Source organism: Ixodes scapularis, unplaced genomic scaffold (assembly GCF_016920785.2).
Source record: "Ixodes scapularis isolate PalLabHiFi unplaced genomic scaffold, ASM1692078v2 ptg001152l_1__unscaffolded, whole genome shotgun sequence".
NCBI classification, from domain to species: Eukaryota; Metazoa; Arthropoda; class Arachnida; order Ixodida; family Ixodidae; genus Ixodes; species Ixodes scapularis.
This window is the reverse complement of record NW_024610105.1, coordinates 1,181,317-1,200,021: the sequence shown is the minus strand read 5'-3', so window position 1 is coordinate 1,200,021 and position 18,705 is coordinate 1,181,317. Positions and strand designations below refer to the sequence as shown.

Below are 18,705 nucleotides of genomic sequence, written 5' to 3'. Positions count from 1 at the left end.
TGAGAGCAAAATGGAAAGGGTGCTTATGTTTTGCGGGCTTGTCGTCCTCCGATAGGCCTCAATTATTTCTCTCCCGACTCGCTCCCAGTGGCCTCCCATGGCTTTTGTGCCGGTGAAATTAGGAGCGCAGCCGGGACATTTTCTCCAGTGAATGACGATCCGGTGCTGAGAAGCAGCTCTTTCGGCGTCCATTTGATGTTCTCGGAGTCGGTCGTTGAGGCATCGCCCCGTTTGCCCGATGTACCTGGCCCCGCAGAACAGGGGGATCGCGTACACTTCCTCCGCCTCCTCTCCTTCCCCCGAGAATTCACTTTCCCGTACTCCCACGGAGCGGGCGGGCGGGCTTTGAGCTTGAAGCCGAAAACAAATGTTGTTGAAGTTGAAAGATTGTCCTGTCTGTATCGTCCTTTATGTGTCTCCACTTTCTAAATGTTTATAAAGTACCAACACGCTAAAATAGTCCAAGTTCCGGGATTTCATTTTATTCCCCAAGTGTAATGCGGGAGCGGCGCCACGGAGCCCCGGTCGTTTCCGCTCTTTGTTATCGCTAGGATTTGACAGTGCTCAATCACAATACAAGACACGCACATGAGCCACGCTCGCTTTTGCAATGCGCCATCGAATAATAATCTCTGTTGAGTAGACGTGCGCACATCGGACTCGCGCAGCGCTAGCTCGATGGCAGCACTTTCTGGAAAGGCGCATCCACACCGGGGATGTAAGCAGTCGCGCGGTGCAAATAAATCGCATCGCAAAAAAAAAAAAAAAAAATTAGATGGTCAATCTGGCGTGCGCGATGAGCGAGTCCAACGTCTTCGTTGGCAAGTCGCTTTTCAGAAACTCTCGCTCCGAACGCCGTTGATTGGCTCAGCCTCTCCGCGACTAGATCGCATCGCAAAAAGTCGGGTCAGCAAAATAAGATAAAGTGACCAGCCAAATAAAACTTGATTTCTATTTAATTAAGATGAAGACCACCCGCGTACATCAATTACCTCATCAGCCGAACTCCAAGGCAGTATGCCTAGTTCTGGCAATTGTTTGGCAACTTTGGCCCGTAGCTGCCACATGACAGCCAAACTATCGGGAAGCGAGCCTAACTTTGGCACTTGTTTGGCGACTTTGGCCCGTAGCTGCCAGATGACAGCCGAATTATCGGGAAGCGAAGCCTAACTTTGGCACTTGTTTGGCAACTTTGGCCCGTAGCTGCCAGATGACAGCCGAACTATCGGGAAGCGAAGCCTAACTTTGGCGCTTGTTTGGCAACTTTGGCCCGTAGCTGCCAGATGACAGCCGAACTATCGGGAAGCGAAGCCTAACTTTGGCGCTTGTTTGGCAACTTTGGCCCGTAGCTGCCAGATGTCAGCCGAACTATCGGGAAGCGAAGCCTAACTTTGGCGCTTGTTTGGCAACTTTGGCCCGTAGCTGCCAGATGACAGCCGAACTATCGGGAAGCGAAGCCTAACTTTGGCGCTTGTTTGGCAACTTTGGCCCGTGGCTGCCAAATGACAGCCGAACTATCGGGAAGCGAAGCCTAACTTTGGCACTTGTTTGGCGACTTTGGCCCGTAGCTGCCAGATGACAGCCGAACTATCGGGAAGCGAGGCCTAACTTTGGCACTTGTTTGGCGACTTTGGCCCGTAGCTGCCAGATGACAGCCGAACTATCGGGAAGCGAAGCCTAACTTTGGCACTTGTTTGGTAACTTTGGCCCGTAGCTGCCAGATGACAGCCGAACTATCGGGAAGCGAAGCCTAACTTTGGCACTTGTTTGGCAACTTTGGCCCGTAGCTGCCAGATGACAGCCGAACTATCGGGAAGCGAAGCCTAACTTTGGCGCTTGTTTGGCAACTTTGGCCCGTAGCTGCCAGATGACAGCCGAACTATCGGGAAGCGAAGCCTAACTTTGGCACTTGTTTGGCGACTTTGGCCCGTAGCTGCCAGATGACAGCCGAACTATCGGGAAGCGAGGTCTAACTTTGGCACTTGTTTGGCAACTTTGGCCCGTAGCTGCCAGATGACAGCCGAACTATCGGGAAGCGAAGCCTAACTTTGGCACTTGTTTGGCAACTTTGGCCCGTAGCTGCCAGATGACCGCCGAACTATCGGGAAGCGAAGCCTAACTTTGGCGCTTGTTTGGCAACTTTGGCCCGTAGCTGCCAGATGACAGCCGAACTATCGGGAAGCGAAGCCTAACTTTGGCGCTTGTTTGGCAACTTTGGCCCGTAGCTGCCAGATGACAGCCGAACTATCGGGAAGCGAAGCCTAACTTTGGCGCCTGTTTGGCGACTTTGGCCCGTAGCTGCCAGATGACAGCCGAACTATCGGGAAGCGAAGCCTAACTTTGGCGCTTGTTTGGCGACTTTGGCCCGTAGCTGCCAGATGACAGCCGAACTATCGGGAAGCGAAGCCTAACTTTAGCGCTTGTTTGGCGACTTTGGCCCGTAGCTGCCAGATGACAGCCGAACTATCGGGAAGCGAAGCCTAACTTTGGCACTTGTTTGGCGACTTTGGCCCGTAGCTGCCAGATGACAGCCGAACTATCGGGAAGCGAAGCCTAACTTTGGCACTTGTTTGGCAACTTTGGCCCGTAGCTGCCAGATGACAGCCGAACTATCGGGAAGCGAAGCCTAACTTTGGCGCTTGTTTGGCGACTTTGGCCCGTAGCTGCCAGATGACAGCCGAACTATCGGGAAGCGAAGCCTAACTTTGGCGCTTGTTTGGCAACTTTGGCCCGTAGCTGCCAGATGACAGCCGAACTATCGGGAAGCGAAGCCTAACTTTGGCACTTGTTTGGCGACTTTGGCCCGTAGCTGCTAGATGACAGCCGAACTATCGGGAGGCGAGGCCTAACTTTGGCACTTGTTTGGCAACTTTGGCCCGTAGCTGCCAGATGACAGCCGAACTATCGGGAAGCAAAGCCTAACTTTGGCACTTGTTTGGCAACTTTGGCCCGTAGCTGCCAGATGATAGCCGAACTATCGGGAAGCGAAGCCTAACTTTGGCGCTTGTTTGGCAACTTTGGCCCGTAGCTGCCAGATGACAGCCGAACTATCGGGAAGCGAAGCCTAACTTTGGCGCTTGTTTGTCGACTTTGGCCCGTAGCTGCCAGATGACAGCCGAACTATCGGGAAGCGAAGCCTAACTTTGGCGCTTGTTTGGCGACTTTGGCCCGTAGCTGCCAGATGACAGCCGAACTATCGGGAAGCGAAGCCTAACTTTGGCGCTTGTTTGGCAACTTTGGCCCGTAGCTGCCAGATGACAGCCGAACTATCGGGAAGCGAAGCCTAACTTTGGCACTTGTTTGGCGACTTTGGCCCGTAGCTGCCAGATGACAGCCAAACTATCGGGAAGTGAAGCCTAACTTTGGCACTTGTTTGGCAACTTTGGCCCGTAGCTGCCAGATGACAGCCGAACTATCGGGAAGCGAAGCCTAACTTTGGCACTTGTTTGGCAACTTTGGCCCGTAGCTGCCAGATGACAGCCGAACTATCGGGAAGCGAAGCCTAACTTTGGCACTTGTTTGGCAACTTTGGCCCGTAGCTGCCAGATGACAGCCGAACTATCGGGAAGCGAAGCCTAACTTTGGCGCTTGTTTGGCAACTTTCGCCCGTAGCTGCCAGATGACAGCCGAACTATCGGAAAGCGAAGCCTAACTTTGGCGCTTGTTTGGCAACTTTGGCCCGGAGCTGCCAGATGACAGCCGAACTATCGGCAAGCGAAGCCTAACTTTGGCGCTTGTTCGGCAACTTTGGCCCGTAGCTGCCGGATGACAGCCGAACTATCGGGAAGCGAAGCCTAACTTTGGCGCTTGTTTGGCAACTTTGGCCCGTAGCTGCCAGATGACAGCCGAACTATCGGGAAGCGAAGCCTAACTTTGGCACTTGTTTGGCAACTTTGGCCCGTAGCTGCCAGATGACAGCCGAACTATCGGGAAGCGAAGCCTAACTTTGGCGCTTGTTTGGAAACTTTGGCCCGTAGCTGCCAGATGACAGCCGAACTATCGGGAAGCGAAGCCTAACTGTGGCACTTGTTTGGCGACTTTGGCCGGTAGCTGCCAGATGACAGCCGAACTATCGGGAAGCGAAGCCTAACTTTGGCGCTTGTTTGGCAACTTTGGCCCGTAGCTGCCAGATGACAGCCGAACTATCGGGAAGCGAAGCCTAACTTTGGCACTTGTTTGGCGACTTTGGCCCGTAGCTGCCAGATGACAGCCGAACTATCGGGAAGCGAAGCCTAACTTTGGCACTTGTTTGGCAACTTTGGCCCGTAGCTGCCAGATGACAGCCGAACTATCGGGAAGCGAAGCCTAACTTTGGCGCTTGTTTGGCAACTTTGGCCCGTAGCTGCCAGATGACAGCCGAACTATCGGGAAGCAAAGCCTAACTTTGGCACTTGTTTGGCAACTTTGGCCCGTAGCTGCCAGATGACAGCCGAACTATCGGGAAGCGAAGCCTAACTTTGGCACTTGTTTGGCGACTTTGGCCCGTAGCTGCCAGATGACAGCCGAACTATCGGGAAGCGAAGCCTAACTTTGGCACTTGTTTGGCAACTTTGGCCCGTAGCAGCCAGATGACAGCCGAACTATCGGGAAGCGAAGCCTAACTTTGGCACTTGTTTGGCGACTTTGGCCCGTAGCTGCCAGATGACAGCCGAACTATCGGGAAGCGAAGCCTAACTTTGGCGCTTGTTTGGCAACTTTGGCCCGTAGCTGCCAGATGACAGCCAAACTATCGGGAAGCGAAGCCTAACTTTGGCACTTGTTTGGTAACTTTGGCCCGTAGCTGCCAGATGACAGCCGAACTATCGGGAAGCGAAGCCTAACTTTGGCACTTGTTTGGCAACTTTGGCCCGTAGCTGCCAGATGACAGCCGAACTATCGGGAAGCGAAGCCTAACTTTGGCGCTTGTTTGGCAACTTTGGCCCGTAGCTGCCAGATGACAGCCGAACTATCGGGAAGCGAAGCCTAACTTTGGCACTTGTTTGGCGACTTTGGCCCGTAGCTGCCAGATGACAGCCGAACTATCGGGAAGCGAGGCCTAACTTTGGCACTTGTTTGGCAACTTTGGCCCGTAGCTGCCAGATGACAGCCGAACTATCGGGAAGCGAAGCCTAACTTTGGCACTTGTTTGGCAACTTTGGCCCGTAGCTGCCAGATGACCGCCGAACTATCGGGAAGCGAAGCCTAACTTTGGCGCTTGTTTGGCAACTTTGGCCCGTAGCTGCCAGATGACAGCCGAACTATCGGGAAGCGAAGCCTAACTTTGGCGCTTGTTTGGCAACTTTGGCCCGTAGCTGCCAGATGACAGCCGAACTATCGGGAAGCGAAGCCTAACTTTGGCGCCTGTTTGGCGACTTTGGCCCGTAGCTGCCAGATGACAGCCGAACTATCGGGAAGCGAAGCCTAACTTTGGCGCTTGTTTGGCGACTTTGGCCCGTAGCTGCCAGATGACAGCCGAACTATCGGGAAGCGAAGCCTAACTTTAGCGCTTGTTTGGCGACTTTGGCCCGTAGCTGCCAGATGACAGCCGAACTATCGGGAAGCGAAGCCTAACTTTGGCACTTGTTTGGCGACTTTGGCCCGTAGCTGCCAGATGACAGCCGAACTATCGGGAAGCGAAGCCTAACTTTGGCACTTGTTTGGCAACTTTGGCCCGTAGCTGCCAGATGACAGCCGAACTATCGGGAAGCGAAGCCTAACTTTGGCGCTTGTTTGGCGACTTTGGCCCGTAGCTGCCAGATGACAGCCGAACTATCGGGAAGCGAAGCCTAACTTTGGCGCTTGTTTGGCAACTTTCGCCCGTAGCTGCCAGATGACAGCCGAACTATCGGGAAGCGAAGCCTAACTTTGGCACTTGTTTGGCGACTTTGGCCCGTAGCTGCTAGATGACAGCCGAACTATCGGGAAGCGAGGCCTAACTTTGGCACTTGTTTGGCAACTTTGGCCCGTAGCTGCCAGATGACAGCCGAACTATCGGGAAGCAAAGCCTAACTTTGGCACTTGTTTGGCAACTTTGGCCCGTAGCTGCCAGATGATAGCCGAACTATCGGGAAGCGAAGCCTAACTTTGGCGCTTGTTTGGCAACTTTGGCCCGTAGCTGCCAGATGACAGCCGAACTATCGGGAAGCGAAGCCTAACTTTGGCGCTTGTTTGTCGACTTTGGCCCGTAGCTGCCAGATGACAGCCGAACTATCGGGAAGCGAAGCCTAACTTTGGCGCTTGTTTGGCGACTTTGGCCCGTAGCTGCCAGATGACAGCCGAACTATCGGGAAGCGAAGCCTAACTTTGGCGCTTGTTTGGCAACTTTGGCCCGTAGCTGCCAGATGACAGCCGAACTATCGGGAAGCGAAGCCTAACTTTGGCACTTGTTTGGCGACTTTGGCCCGTAGCTGCCAGATGACAGCCGAACTATCGGGAAGCGAAGCCTAACTTTGGCACTTGTTTGGCAACTTTGGCCCTTAGCTGCCAGATGACAGCCGAACTATCGGGAAGCGAAGCCTAACTTTGGCACTTGTTTGGCAACTTTGGCCCGTAGCTGCCAGATGACAGCCGAACTATCGGGAAGCGAAGCCTAACTTTGGCACTTGTTTGGCAACTTTGGCCCGTAGCTGCCAGATGACAGCCGAACTATCGGGAAGCGAAGCCTAACTTTGGCGCTTGTTTGGCAACTTTGGCCCGTAGCTGCCAGATGACAGCCGAACTATCGGGAAGCGAAGCCTAACTTTGGCGCTTGTTTGGCAACTTCGGCCCGTAGCTGCCAGATGACAGCGGAACTATCGGCAAGCGAAGCCTAACTTTGGCGCTTGTTCGGCAACTTTGGCCCGTAGCTGCCGGATGACAGCCGAACTATCGGGAAGCGAAGCCTAACTTTGGCGCTTGTTTGGCAACTTTGGCCCGTAGCTGCCAGATGACAGCCGAACTATCGGGAAGCGAAGCCTAACTTTGGCACTTGTTTGGCAACTTTGGCCCGTAGCTGCCAGATGACAGCCGAACTATCGGGAAGCGAAGCCTAACTTTGGCGCTTGTTTGGAAACTTTGGCCCGTAGCTGCCAGATGACAGCCGAACTATCGGGAAGCGAAGCCTAACTGTGGCACTTGTTTGGCGACTTTGGCCGGTAGCTGCCAGATGACAGCCGAACTATCGGGAAGCGAAGCCTAACTTTGGCGCTTGTTTGGCAACTTTGGCCCGTAGCTGCCAGATGACAGCCGAACTATCGGGAAGCGAAGCCTAACTTTGGCACTTGTTTGGCGACTTTGGCCCGTAGCTGCCAGATGACAGCCGAACTATCGGGAAGCGAAGCCTAACTTTGGCACTTGTTTGGCAACTTTGGCCCGTAGCTGCCAGATGACAGCCGAACTATCGGGAAGCGAAGCCTAACTTTGGCGCTTGTTTGGCAACTTTGGCCCGTAGCTGCCAGATGACAGCCGAACTATCGGGAAGCAAAGCCTAACTTTGGCACTTGTTTGGCAACTTTGGCCCGTAGCTGCCAGATGACAGCCGAACTATCGGGAAGCGAAGCCTAACTTTGGCACTTGTTTGGCGACTTTGGCCCGTAGCTGCCAGATGACAGCCGAACTATCGGGAAGCGAAGCCTAACTTTGGCACTTGTTTGGCAACTTTGGCCCGTAGCAGCCAGATGACAGCCGAACTATCGGGAAGCGAAGCCTAACTTTGGCACTTGTTTGGCGACTTTGGCCCGTAGCTGCCAGATGACAGCCGAACTATCGGGAAGCGAAGCCTAACTTTGGCGCTTGTTTGGCAACTTTGGCCCGTAGCTGCCAGATGACAGCCGAACTATCGGGAAGCGAAGCCTAACTTTGGCACTTGTTTGGCGACTTTGGCCCGTAGCTGCCAGATGACAGCCGAACTATCGGGAAGCGAAGCCTAACTTTGGCGCTTGTTTGGCAACTTTGGCCCGTAGCTGCCAGATGACAGCCGAACTATCGGGAAGCTAAGCCTAACTTTGGCGCTTGTTCGGCAACTTTGGCCCGTATATGCCAGATGACAGCCGAACTATCGGGAAGCGAAGCCTAACTTTGGCACTTGTTTGGCGACTTGGGCCCAAAGATGCCAGATGTCAACCGAACTACAAGGTAGTAAGCCTAACTCTGGCACATGTGTGGCGATTTTGGCCCGAAGGTGCCAGATGACAGCCGAACTATCAAAAAGTGAATTCCAACTTTGGCATTAGTCTGACAATTTTGGCCCAAAAATGCCAAATATCTACCGAACTACCGGGCAGTAAGCCTAACTCTGGCATTTGTTAGGCGATTTAGGCCCAAAGATGCCAGATGACAGGCGAACTACCAGGCAGTGAAGCCTGAGTTTGGCATTTCTTCGGGGAATTAGGGCCGAAATACCCAGAATGTTGCCAAGGGAGGTGAGGTTTGGCTCTACTTTGGCTTCTTCGGACTTTCAATGCCCTAAACTCCCAGACAAAAGGCAAGTTTTGGCCCAGAACTTGGTGCTACCTGGGATAATTGCAGTATTGAGTGAAATTACTATTAACATTTAGGCCAATTTAGAGATTTGGATAAAAGGTAACACGATTTGAGATCTACATTAGACTGTTTCGCTTTTTTGTCGTCTAAGTTTGAAAATATATGCAGAAAAAGCACTGCGAGAACTGGTACACAATCATGATCAGAGGAGTGACGTGCTTGGTATAAGGGCACCTCGTAATTAACTTAAGAGCACGCTGTCAGCGCATCTACCATGGAGGCAATGTTGAGATAATAGGGAGTTCTCGAAGACCGCGTTTCCCTCTCCGCTAAGCCCTCCGCAAACGAAGAAGCACTGCGAAACAAACCATCAACTGGGATTTGTTGCAGACAATCGTTTCAATGTCCTTCTTGTTGCGTGCCAAACGTCAACAAAAGCAATCAAGGTTAGTTCAGGGCTCCCATGTAAAAAATATTTAAACGTAAGCTACCTCCGCGGGTTCTTCGACAAGATACACAAGCTCGACATAAAGATGATCGTTACTCTACTGAAAATTTGCCAATTCAGGGGTTTTCATGAACGTTCAACAAGCTTCGAGTTGCAACCATGTTTATTTAACAAGAATTTTTGTTTATTATATTCCTATTATTTTGCAAGTTCTGATGTCCGCCGTGTTTGATAGCTTAATTGTTTGCGAAAAGAGGTTTTTCTTTGTTCCTCAATCAATTTGCTGGTAGGAATTTTTCAAGTAGTCGCTGAAGCCCCCGTTATGTGCTGTATTGTTGAACGTGAAAATCACTTCATCTCGCCCTTTTGGAATGTCAAAGAATAATGACTCTTGTGGCTGTCGGAAAGCAATTACTCTTGTCATTTTTTGAGTAAACAAGTTCTCAGTGACAAAGCAGCAAGGCTATTGCTGTGGGCATTCGTGTGCGCTACTTGTTTATGCTTGCGTTTTAACAGAACGTTGCGATTCTCCTTAGTAGCCGCCGCTTGGTGCTCGATGTGTTACGGACATGTCACTCTGCATCATACCTGTCCACAGCATTCAAATCTCGAGTGCAAGAACGACGTTTATCGGGAGGTCGAATGCTCATGATTCTAACATTCTAGCAATATACAGGGTATTTAATTTTCATTCAATCATGTTTTTTTCAAGATAGGGGATGAAAGTTAGCGGAGTTCTGTCTTAACCGCATTTTTATAAGGCTTAATGGACATTAGATGAAGGAATAATCATCACGGTAACTTGACTAAGCAACTAAGCCCTTTTAAATACAGTTTCAATCGTTGGTTCTGATGGGTAATGCTGAAATTGCCTAATTTACGGCAATAACAATTAGAGCCCAGATACATTTATATAGTTTGCGAGAAGCTAATTGTTTTAGATATATTAAGCAATCAAGTTTCGCGTTTTTTCGCCCAGTTTACAAATTGCGCCGAAACAAAGCGCACCAAGCCCTGCTTTCAATTACGCTTGGAAGAATGACTTAGCCGTACATGTCACGTCGTCACTATCTCGCCAGCGTGTCCTTGGCGGATGCGGCGACGACATAAGTGACGACGTAGCCTAAACGACTACGTCACTTTTCCAAGCATCATTGTGGGCAAGGCTTGATGCACTTTTTTGCGCACAATTTGTAGATTGGGCAAAACGCGAAAAGTTTTCGAATAGTATTTTAGAACAATACCTTTTCACAATTTCTTTTATTTTTCCGGCTTCTACAAGATATTGCCGTGAATACTGCGATTCCTACTTTACCACTATAATAAGTTATTAAAAAGTTAATTAAGAGATTCTAGCTGATTTGTCCTTTATTTTTGACCATTTCGCCCTCATCTAATTAATATCCGCCCAGCCTGATCATAGTGATGTAGACTGCGATTGTCTAACTCTGACCCGGCCTTTTCTGAATAAATCCTGTTAATTAAAATAGAACATCCCGTGGATTTAGGTTAAGCAGACCACCTTGAATAGCATAGCTAAACACTGAGATCTACTCAACAACAACACTATAAAAATATACGGGTTTTCAACTCCGTCTATTTGTACAGTTAATTTTTCTTCTTCGATTCAAATGAAATACACAGAAAGGACTCAATTTAATATTCTGAGCGAGGAGCTTGTCTTATTCTGCCTAGCACCTGTAGTTTTGGTAACTTTGTTATGGTAAGGTCGTAATGTTGCGTATTCTTTGTTCCATAATTGGTCGTTTTAGCTGCTTGAGCTCTGATTTAAGTTGAAATTAACCATCGAAAAGGACATGCCTCGGAGTTGTGGCATTTCTCGCAAGATATCATATATTAAGCCCAAAGAGATTGCATCCTTCAAAGTACCACCTTGGTCAACTGTGATTACTTTAAGCCTCTTTCTATCATCCTATCTGTGGGCACAGGTTGACGACAAAGGCCGTAAACTAACATATTATAATTGCGGCCGAGACCTGGAAATCGCAGAGTATAACTATTTTCACATATTTTGAAAAAGCGTTCAAATATCTGCTTAAAACACCACTTTCATTAGTTATTATCATGAAGGCTCAGATCTGACGGCTTATTAATTATAAATAATGCCGAATCTCTGTAAACGTTGGTGTGCGAAATGAAGCGATTCTTAAATTGGATCACTGCCGACGCAGTTGAGGTATTGAACTATAATAAATACATTTTTGAAGGCCATACTTCATATCAAAATCATGCTAAATTGAAGCTTCCCTGGCAAAGAGGAACTCATTTTTTATTGCTAAATAATTATTAAAACTCAGTTGTGCTTATCAACGAGAGCGTTCACAAACATTTTTTTTTTAAACTTTATTATGTGGTCGTAATTCTTGGGGCCTGGATTCTTCAAACCTACAGAGACTTGATTTTTTTTTTGGGAGAATAAAATAAAATAATGCACACAAAGTATGGCTTCCAGTGATTTATTTAACACGTAAATTGTGTTTTCGCTTTAATTACACTGAGACACATTCTTCAGCTTTACAGACCTAGAGAGGATAAAATAATGCATATATGAGCACAGTTTCAGTTCGCAGCAAAGAATGCCAGCGGAGTTTTCAATTTATTTGAGAGCGTATATATTTCTAAATGACAGAAATGAAGCTGCTCTCACCTTTTCCTGTTTAGATTGTTTATCACTGCAAGGAGTTCCATCAGGTGCCGTGGCATTAGCCACCCAATAAGTTCCTTTTTCATCAGGAGGAGTAGCACAGGCAAGAATGCAATGTTGCAGCAAGTTATCCTGCAAGGTTTATCCACTGCACTTTTATACTGTGGTATAGCTGTCAGACTTCAAACGTTTCTAAATTTCGGGACTACATTGTAGCACATTATAATGAATGACTTGAGTTTCCCATGGCTATCAATGGTTAAAGGAGCTGTGCAGCAGCTTCAGTGTTTCGCTTAAATAATTTGGGGGTTCGTGTTTCGATTTTTCTGAAGTAAAGAACTAAAAACCGCTTTTGCCTGCATGTCGTAGTTTTTTTTTTTAATAGACAAAGATTGAGGTTTCTGCCACCTCTCAACTCGTGCATCGCCTTTCGCGTCACGTGCGCAGTGACGTCGATGGGGTAGGCGCGGGGCTCCGGTGAAGCTCTCTCTTAGAGCCATCAGTGAGCAGCGAGCACTCATCCGCTCGCGACCACGTGACCACGTGCTGGCGGGCGCAGCGCGAACAATATGCTGAAAGGAGGAAAGTCTCATCCGGGTCCGGCCATACCCGTTCCGCCCTGTCCCCCTCCCCCTCCGGCTTCTGGCGCTGTTCGCGGGAGCATATAGAGCTGACGGTTTTGTGGCCCTAGGATAGATGGCGCCACTAAAACTCCGTATAATAAAAGTTATGTCGATGATACCAGGTTTTTGACGCATTTATATTTATGTTGGACCGACAAGATTTATAGAAAAAAGTTACCTTTTATCGAGCAGGTATTCGCACAACTTGCTATCTTTCTACAAGACCCGATTGACGTCATTCTGAGTGTTTCTTATGGCCGCCGCTCACGGCTGCAGGTCGGGGAATATTCTAGTTTTTGGCTCGCAATTACGCGGCTGAATCGCAACATTTCGAAGGAAGGAGGTGTGTTTTCTGTCCTTTGTGCCAAGGTGAACAATGTCAAAAGTAGAAGATGCCAATTCTTTCAACGTTAAAATCGTTGCACAGCTCCTCTAAGTTTCTTTGAAAATACCAGACGAAAGCACGTGGTGCAAAATCATACACTGCAGAACCCATAGATCCTGTGTTTGATCGCCAGTCGGGTCAAGCTTGTTAATGACGTGTAGTGAACCGGTCTTCGGGTAGGACAGTCGCTATTTGCGATTCACGTCAACAACCCCAGATGAGAAACAAGTGTCCCCGTACTGGCGTAATATCCCCTCTGAAGGGTACAGATAAAGTTTGAATTCCATAGAGCGAATGCTCTTCATGGAGTTCACTTAGCGCGCGGAACAACAGCCATTGTCTTGAATCAACGCGCAGAACGAAAGCCACCGGACGAAGTTTATTGAGATTTTCGCTTTATGAACTCCAGCCGTAAGACGCCTCACTTTGAAGACAAAATAGGTTCACTTTCTTTAAATACTTACCAATCAGGGCCGTAACCAGGGGGGGGGGGGGGGGCGTTAGGTGGTTCTGACCCCCCCCGAAATTTTTTTCTGGGTACGGCCCTGGTCGGTGCACTCGCAGCCAGCCGATTTTAATCTCCACCTCTGCGCACGCGCAGTGGCGCCGGTCGGCTACCGGATACCAAACCGGGACCGGTTCTCCGGTTTGCTGCAACTCTCCATTATATGCCACCGATGCACATGATTCGTAGGCGAAAATAAGACAATAGACACTTTCAAAATGGCCGCCGTTGTCCATGAAAATCCCCCCCGCAATGTTTTTCTGGGTACGGCCCTGTTACCAATACACTTTAGTTTTGGAATATCTTGTTCGGTGTATATTTCATATCTCTCTTTTTTTTTTCGAAATTCACAGTGAGCAAACTCAATCGTAGTGCTTTATTGCTTCAAAGGTTATTCATTTCTCGGTTGATCTCTTTAACACAAATAAATCATGTGCGCAATCCAGGTGTATATGGCAATTTGATTAATTTTTAGAATATAAAAATTATCCATTAAGCTACCCAATAAATACTAGTGCTTTAGTTGCGATATTTTATATTACCAGTTGGTCGGCAAAATTTGGACGAACCAAAACAAAAGTAAAAACTAAACGCGTTAGCCACGCATTTGTAAATCGCTGTACCTGTATGAAAGGCAAACGTTAGTTTAAACTTTAACCTAAACTAAACTGTAAGGGCGGTATTCGTTACTCCAGACAAGTGCAGATGATTACACGTGTAACAGTCACTTCAACGCCGTACGAATGTTGGTTTAGCGCCCCAGAAACTCTTGTGAACAGTCAAATGAGTTCACTCTCGCCGGAGAATATTAGGGAACCCCTTTGCCTCATGCGGCTGTTTTGAACTCTGCAAATATAGGTTCATTCATGATCGAAATTGTATACTGCGCAATCTCTCGCATATTTAGCACAGGCAAGAAAAAAGTAAATTACTCTTTCTAAAAATAATATGGATAGAAAAGAACCGGATCGATCGGGTGGTGATTAATCGTGCTAAAAGTTAAATCCACGCCCACTCTATTATGTTGTTTAAAATGTTTGATAATTGTGAGTAAGGAATTTTCAGTTAGTTACTAACAGATAGTCGGATGACGGTTGGTTTGTTCACCCCTGCCATTTCCTTAATTGTTCTTCCATTACAAAGATGTAAGGAGAACAACTGAGTAGCTTTGTGCGAGGTGGAATAGCAATTGTTCTAACGTCCCGTGCTGAACGAGCATTGGAACCCTGTGTTTATCTTCAAGAGTAAAACTCGCAAGTAACAAATATTACCTAATCAACCGACGTATTACTGCAATTTGTCGCCTATATTATGTCCCCCTGGGGGTATAACGGATCTGAAAAGACTGCGTTATTGTAGCTTTCACGGCTTTCTTTAAGGGGAGCCAGTAAGTCCTGAACAAAACGCCCGGTATATTCAAGACGGTTAGACAATCGTCCAGTTTTAGGTACTCGGTTTGAAGTTGGGAATATATTACGTAATAATGTTTTTTTTTTATTATTATGGCAGGTGATTATTCAAAGAAAATATTAGAAAAATTTAAGTAACACTAACATTTAGTTGTTACGTAAACAAACCAGATGTGTACAGCACTCATTAAACAGACCAAATTACTTGTAATTGGTTACTTTTGGCGTAATTTTGTAACCATTTGTTACATTTATTAAAAAGTAATCACAAGAGTTTTCGATTGATTTTGAAAGTACTACGATTACTTGAAACCATTACTATGTTTTTCTTCCGTTCAAAGGCGGCCATTTTTGGTACAAGTCCTTCTACATTGAACTCCTCAAACTCAAATCTCCCGACAAGAGGATGGTTTTCCACTATTGGTGGATTAAGCAGATTGGTTGTTAATAATTCGGTGATTATATATATTCCAATAGTGGACAGTACAACAAAAAACGTATTCAAGCCGGTGGAAATATGTCTTTTTTCAAGATCTGAAGTGATCGAGAAATAATGGTTACTTTTTAAATAACAATCAAATACTTTTTTCCCAAGACACACGTAATTTAAGTGAATATTTTTAACCAACAGTAATTGCATATGTAATCGATTTCTTTTTTTGAGTAACGTATAGAAGACTGAAATCAATCTACTTTCATCAACTGTGAGTGACTCTTTTCGCTCAAAGTATAACTTCAGTTCGAGTCTTTTTTTTAACTAAACCCAGTGACCGGTAGATAGATGCCGTCGTCCCTGCACGTGTGTCGGGCTTGGCGGCCATATGAGAGGAGGAAACTGGAACAATCAATAGGCTAAAATTGTTATTTGTTAATCAGCTTTTTAGTTTTTAGCTTCATGGTTCCAGTTGTTATTGCGATATTGACAGCAATTATATAGTTCATAGGATACACAAATTTTGTTATTTCGTTGCCGAAACACAATAGGGTTCGACAAATGCATCGCGTGGCTTGAGTTGCCGCGATGTCCAGTTGAGGCGTATGCTCCTTGAGGCGTCGGTTCAGCTCAAACACCATCCGGTAAGCGCGGGCGGCACCTCGGCACAGGCGAAAGTTGGGCCAGTGAGCTCGGCACCAAGGTCTCGGCGGGTGTGCCCCACGAAGCAGAGCGCGAGGTGTTTTGCCGGGTCGTTCGCTTCATGCAGGATTGAGATCGTCGTCTTCAATTTAGGTTATCTTGGTGTGCAGTCTACGCAGGGAAAACTCCATCCTCCTCGCTCTCGCGTGAGGGAGAGCACAGGACGAGTGACGAGCTCCGTCTTCTCTGTCCAGAAAAATCTTAACAGAGAGCTCCGCACCTGACGGAAGAAGTTTCTCAGTAGTACCGCCCCCTGTGCGAGGTACCACGGACGCCCGCAGAACAGTGAGCAGGTCGGATACCTGAGCTCGGTCATGGGGACGGCGTAGCCTCCAGCCTGGTTCACGCTCATCACGATGTCGCTCGCCAGGCTGGTCTCCAAATGTTGGGCGAGATTCCCACCGCGCTGTACGTCACGCTGGGTGTCTTCGCTACGGCGACCGCCGGGAGTGGGGAGGCTGGCTCGTGTAGGCGGTTGACCCACAACGTACTGCTCTTTTGCTCGTTCAGGCGCGTACCGCAGAGCGATCCGTAGGACATGAAGACCTGCTGATGGGAGCGACAACACGTCAGCCGCATCCACCACACGTCGAACATAGCGGAAATGTGCAACAACCGCTGGGTAGTGTCGACAAGGAGTCTCTGCTTGTATGACTGCGTTGAAGATGGTGCATTCGAGAGTGTGACGATCAAGTGCTCCGAGCCAGTAGAGTGCAAGAACCCCTGCGCGGGCTGTCCAAGGTTTGCCAGGAAACAGCGTTTTACGAAGAGCAAGCTTCCGAGCAATAAGAGTGACATTGGGAATGCTACATCCTTCACGTTCGCGGATAGGTGTGCACTTAACGAGCTCCGTCTTGTTGTCCAAAAAGAAGCAAAGATTTACACCACCCACTTCTTGTGGTGTTGGCAGCAAGACGTGTGCAAGGTGCCACATTTTAACACGAAGAACAGTCTTTATTAGGTATGATTTCTCGTGGAACGACAAAGCGAAGGATGCTGCATACAACACCCTGTCCTGCACCATGCTTATCACTAAATCCAAGTTTCGTGACACTGCACCATCAACGTCAAAGAGAACATTGAGACCTTCACGTCCAAGACGCTCACGATTCCCAAAGAGGAGCTGGTTGGAAAGATCGTTCGAATTTCGTAGGTTAAGCCGCGCACCGCATACGGCTGAGTGCTACGAAACAAGCGATGTACTTCAAAATTGAGTCTTCGTAAAGAGGATACAAAAATACACGTCATCTGCATATGCTGACACGCTGAGAAGTACATTTCTCGGAATAAGGAGGCCTTGGTGGTGCGGGGTATTTAGTGCCGCGTGGAGGAATGAGTCGATCATAATCGTGAATAGCAAAAGTGACAGGGGCATCCCTGACGAAAACCTCGTCGGATAGGAAACTCCAGGCCAATGCCGCCACAGGAGGAAATGTGAGCTTAACTGAAAGAATAGACACGCTCTAGTTGATGCACAAAATTGATTGGAAAACCGTACTCATGACCAATGTCAAATACTGGTGGTCCGCTTTGCCAAGGGTTTTTTGTTGGTTCAAAGACAGTACGTAACCAGGATCCTTGCGTGGCCAAGTGTAGGAAATAAGGTCGCGAATGTTTGACAGTGTCGAGTACATGCTTTGTGCCGACACGCAGCGCATTTGCAATGGATGGGTGGCCGTGTGAAGGAGTGAACGTAGTGGCTAGGAAAGAAGTGACGTAAGGAGTTTGTAGTCAATGTTTAGGAGCAACACAGATTTCAATGTGACTGCCTTCATTTCACCAGTACCAGCTTTAGGCACAATAACGATAAACATTTCACACAAAAAAAAACATTTCCAATCGGGTGTCCGGAACAAACTGCAAAAAAGCTTTAGAAAGAAACGTCGCAGTTCCACCCATATGGTTTTGTAAAAAAAAATGGTGGTAAGCCATCACGGCCAGGGGATGAATCAATCTTCATTCGTTTGACGGATTCATCAACGTCTTCAAGGAGCGGGGAACTTGCAGGAATGCTCGCCGATCTTCACTTAGGTGAGGTAAATCTTCGCGTAAAAGAGAGATTTTAACTCGGCTGGGTCCCATTTGAGTCCAGCGCACATTTTCCTGAAATAATCCGCAAATCTTGGTAGGTTGCAGTCACCAATGGCCGCTTGAGGTTGCCCAAACTTGATGGTCGCTCCCGCAAACGGAGGTAGCGAAGGCCACCAGGTCCTCCTGTCAACTGGGCACGGAAGCGTTCCGCTCGAAAATACAAGAATGATAGCTATAAAATTGCTTGGTGTTGCGCTTGAATTGCGTGTGTGTCTGATTGCACCAGCGGTGCCCTTGTCAGAATATGAATATTTCCGGGAACCATGTTCAGTAGTACGGAATGTTCACGTGATAGCACTCTTCCCCACGTCATAACAATCTTCTCTAAGCGATAAAGTACGTATTTTACATTTTCCCAGTTGTTATCAGTCGCAGGAGTATAGAATGCAGCATGACTCCCGGCGAAGACATTTTCGAACTTGCGCAACGTTTGCGTAATCTCTGCAACCACGATTAGTGGTTCCGCTCTACGCTTGTTGCAAGTATATCTATCGTGGCCGCGACTGTTATATGGAAGCTCCCGTGCAAGCCGATCATTGGACTGATGACTTGGCAACATGCGGGAATGAAGCGAGTCGTGCAGTTTAGTCGGTGAGTAAACGATACCAAAGTGTCGAACCAATATGTGAAAGTTTCGCGTGAACCGTTCTGGACGAGGATTTTAGCGCAAACTGCGGGTGACCGTATGAGAGTACAGCACACAAAAAAATTCCCCTCATAAAAATGTGGATGTACTGTAAATGATACTCCTCCAAGCTACAAAAAAAAAAAAACTGTTAAAACATGCCGATGGGCAGGACCATAAAATTTTACAATGCGAAATTTGCTGAGACTTGAGGTAACATCCAGGTAGATTTACATGTCCTTTACTATAGATAATGAAAAAAAAATCACTCTCAAGAAGGTGCTTACGCAAAACAACTATTCTGACGCCACATGCCGGCCGCGTCCTGAGACTAAAAGACGAATCAACTCGAAATCGAGTCATAAAATTGAACACTTGAG

The 18,705-nt window shown here is 47.8% G+C and overlaps 1 protein-coding gene across 1 annotated transcript in view; it reads right to left on the bottom strand.

Annotated features, from left to right (window-relative positions):
* Positions 1-11,397: 11,397 nt before the first annotated feature.
* Positions 11,398-18,705, bottom strand: part of LOC115320859 — a 120,623-nt gene continuing 113,315 nt past the window's right edge. The window contains exons 13-14 of the mRNA XM_040209978.1: positions 11,550-11,684; positions 11,398-11,430 (exon numbers count right to left, since the gene is read on the bottom strand). Coding sequence (XP_040065912.1) covers positions 11,398-11,430; positions 11,550-11,684 — 168 coding nt within the window. The remainder of the gene's footprint in view (positions 11,431-11,549; positions 11,685-18,705) is intronic.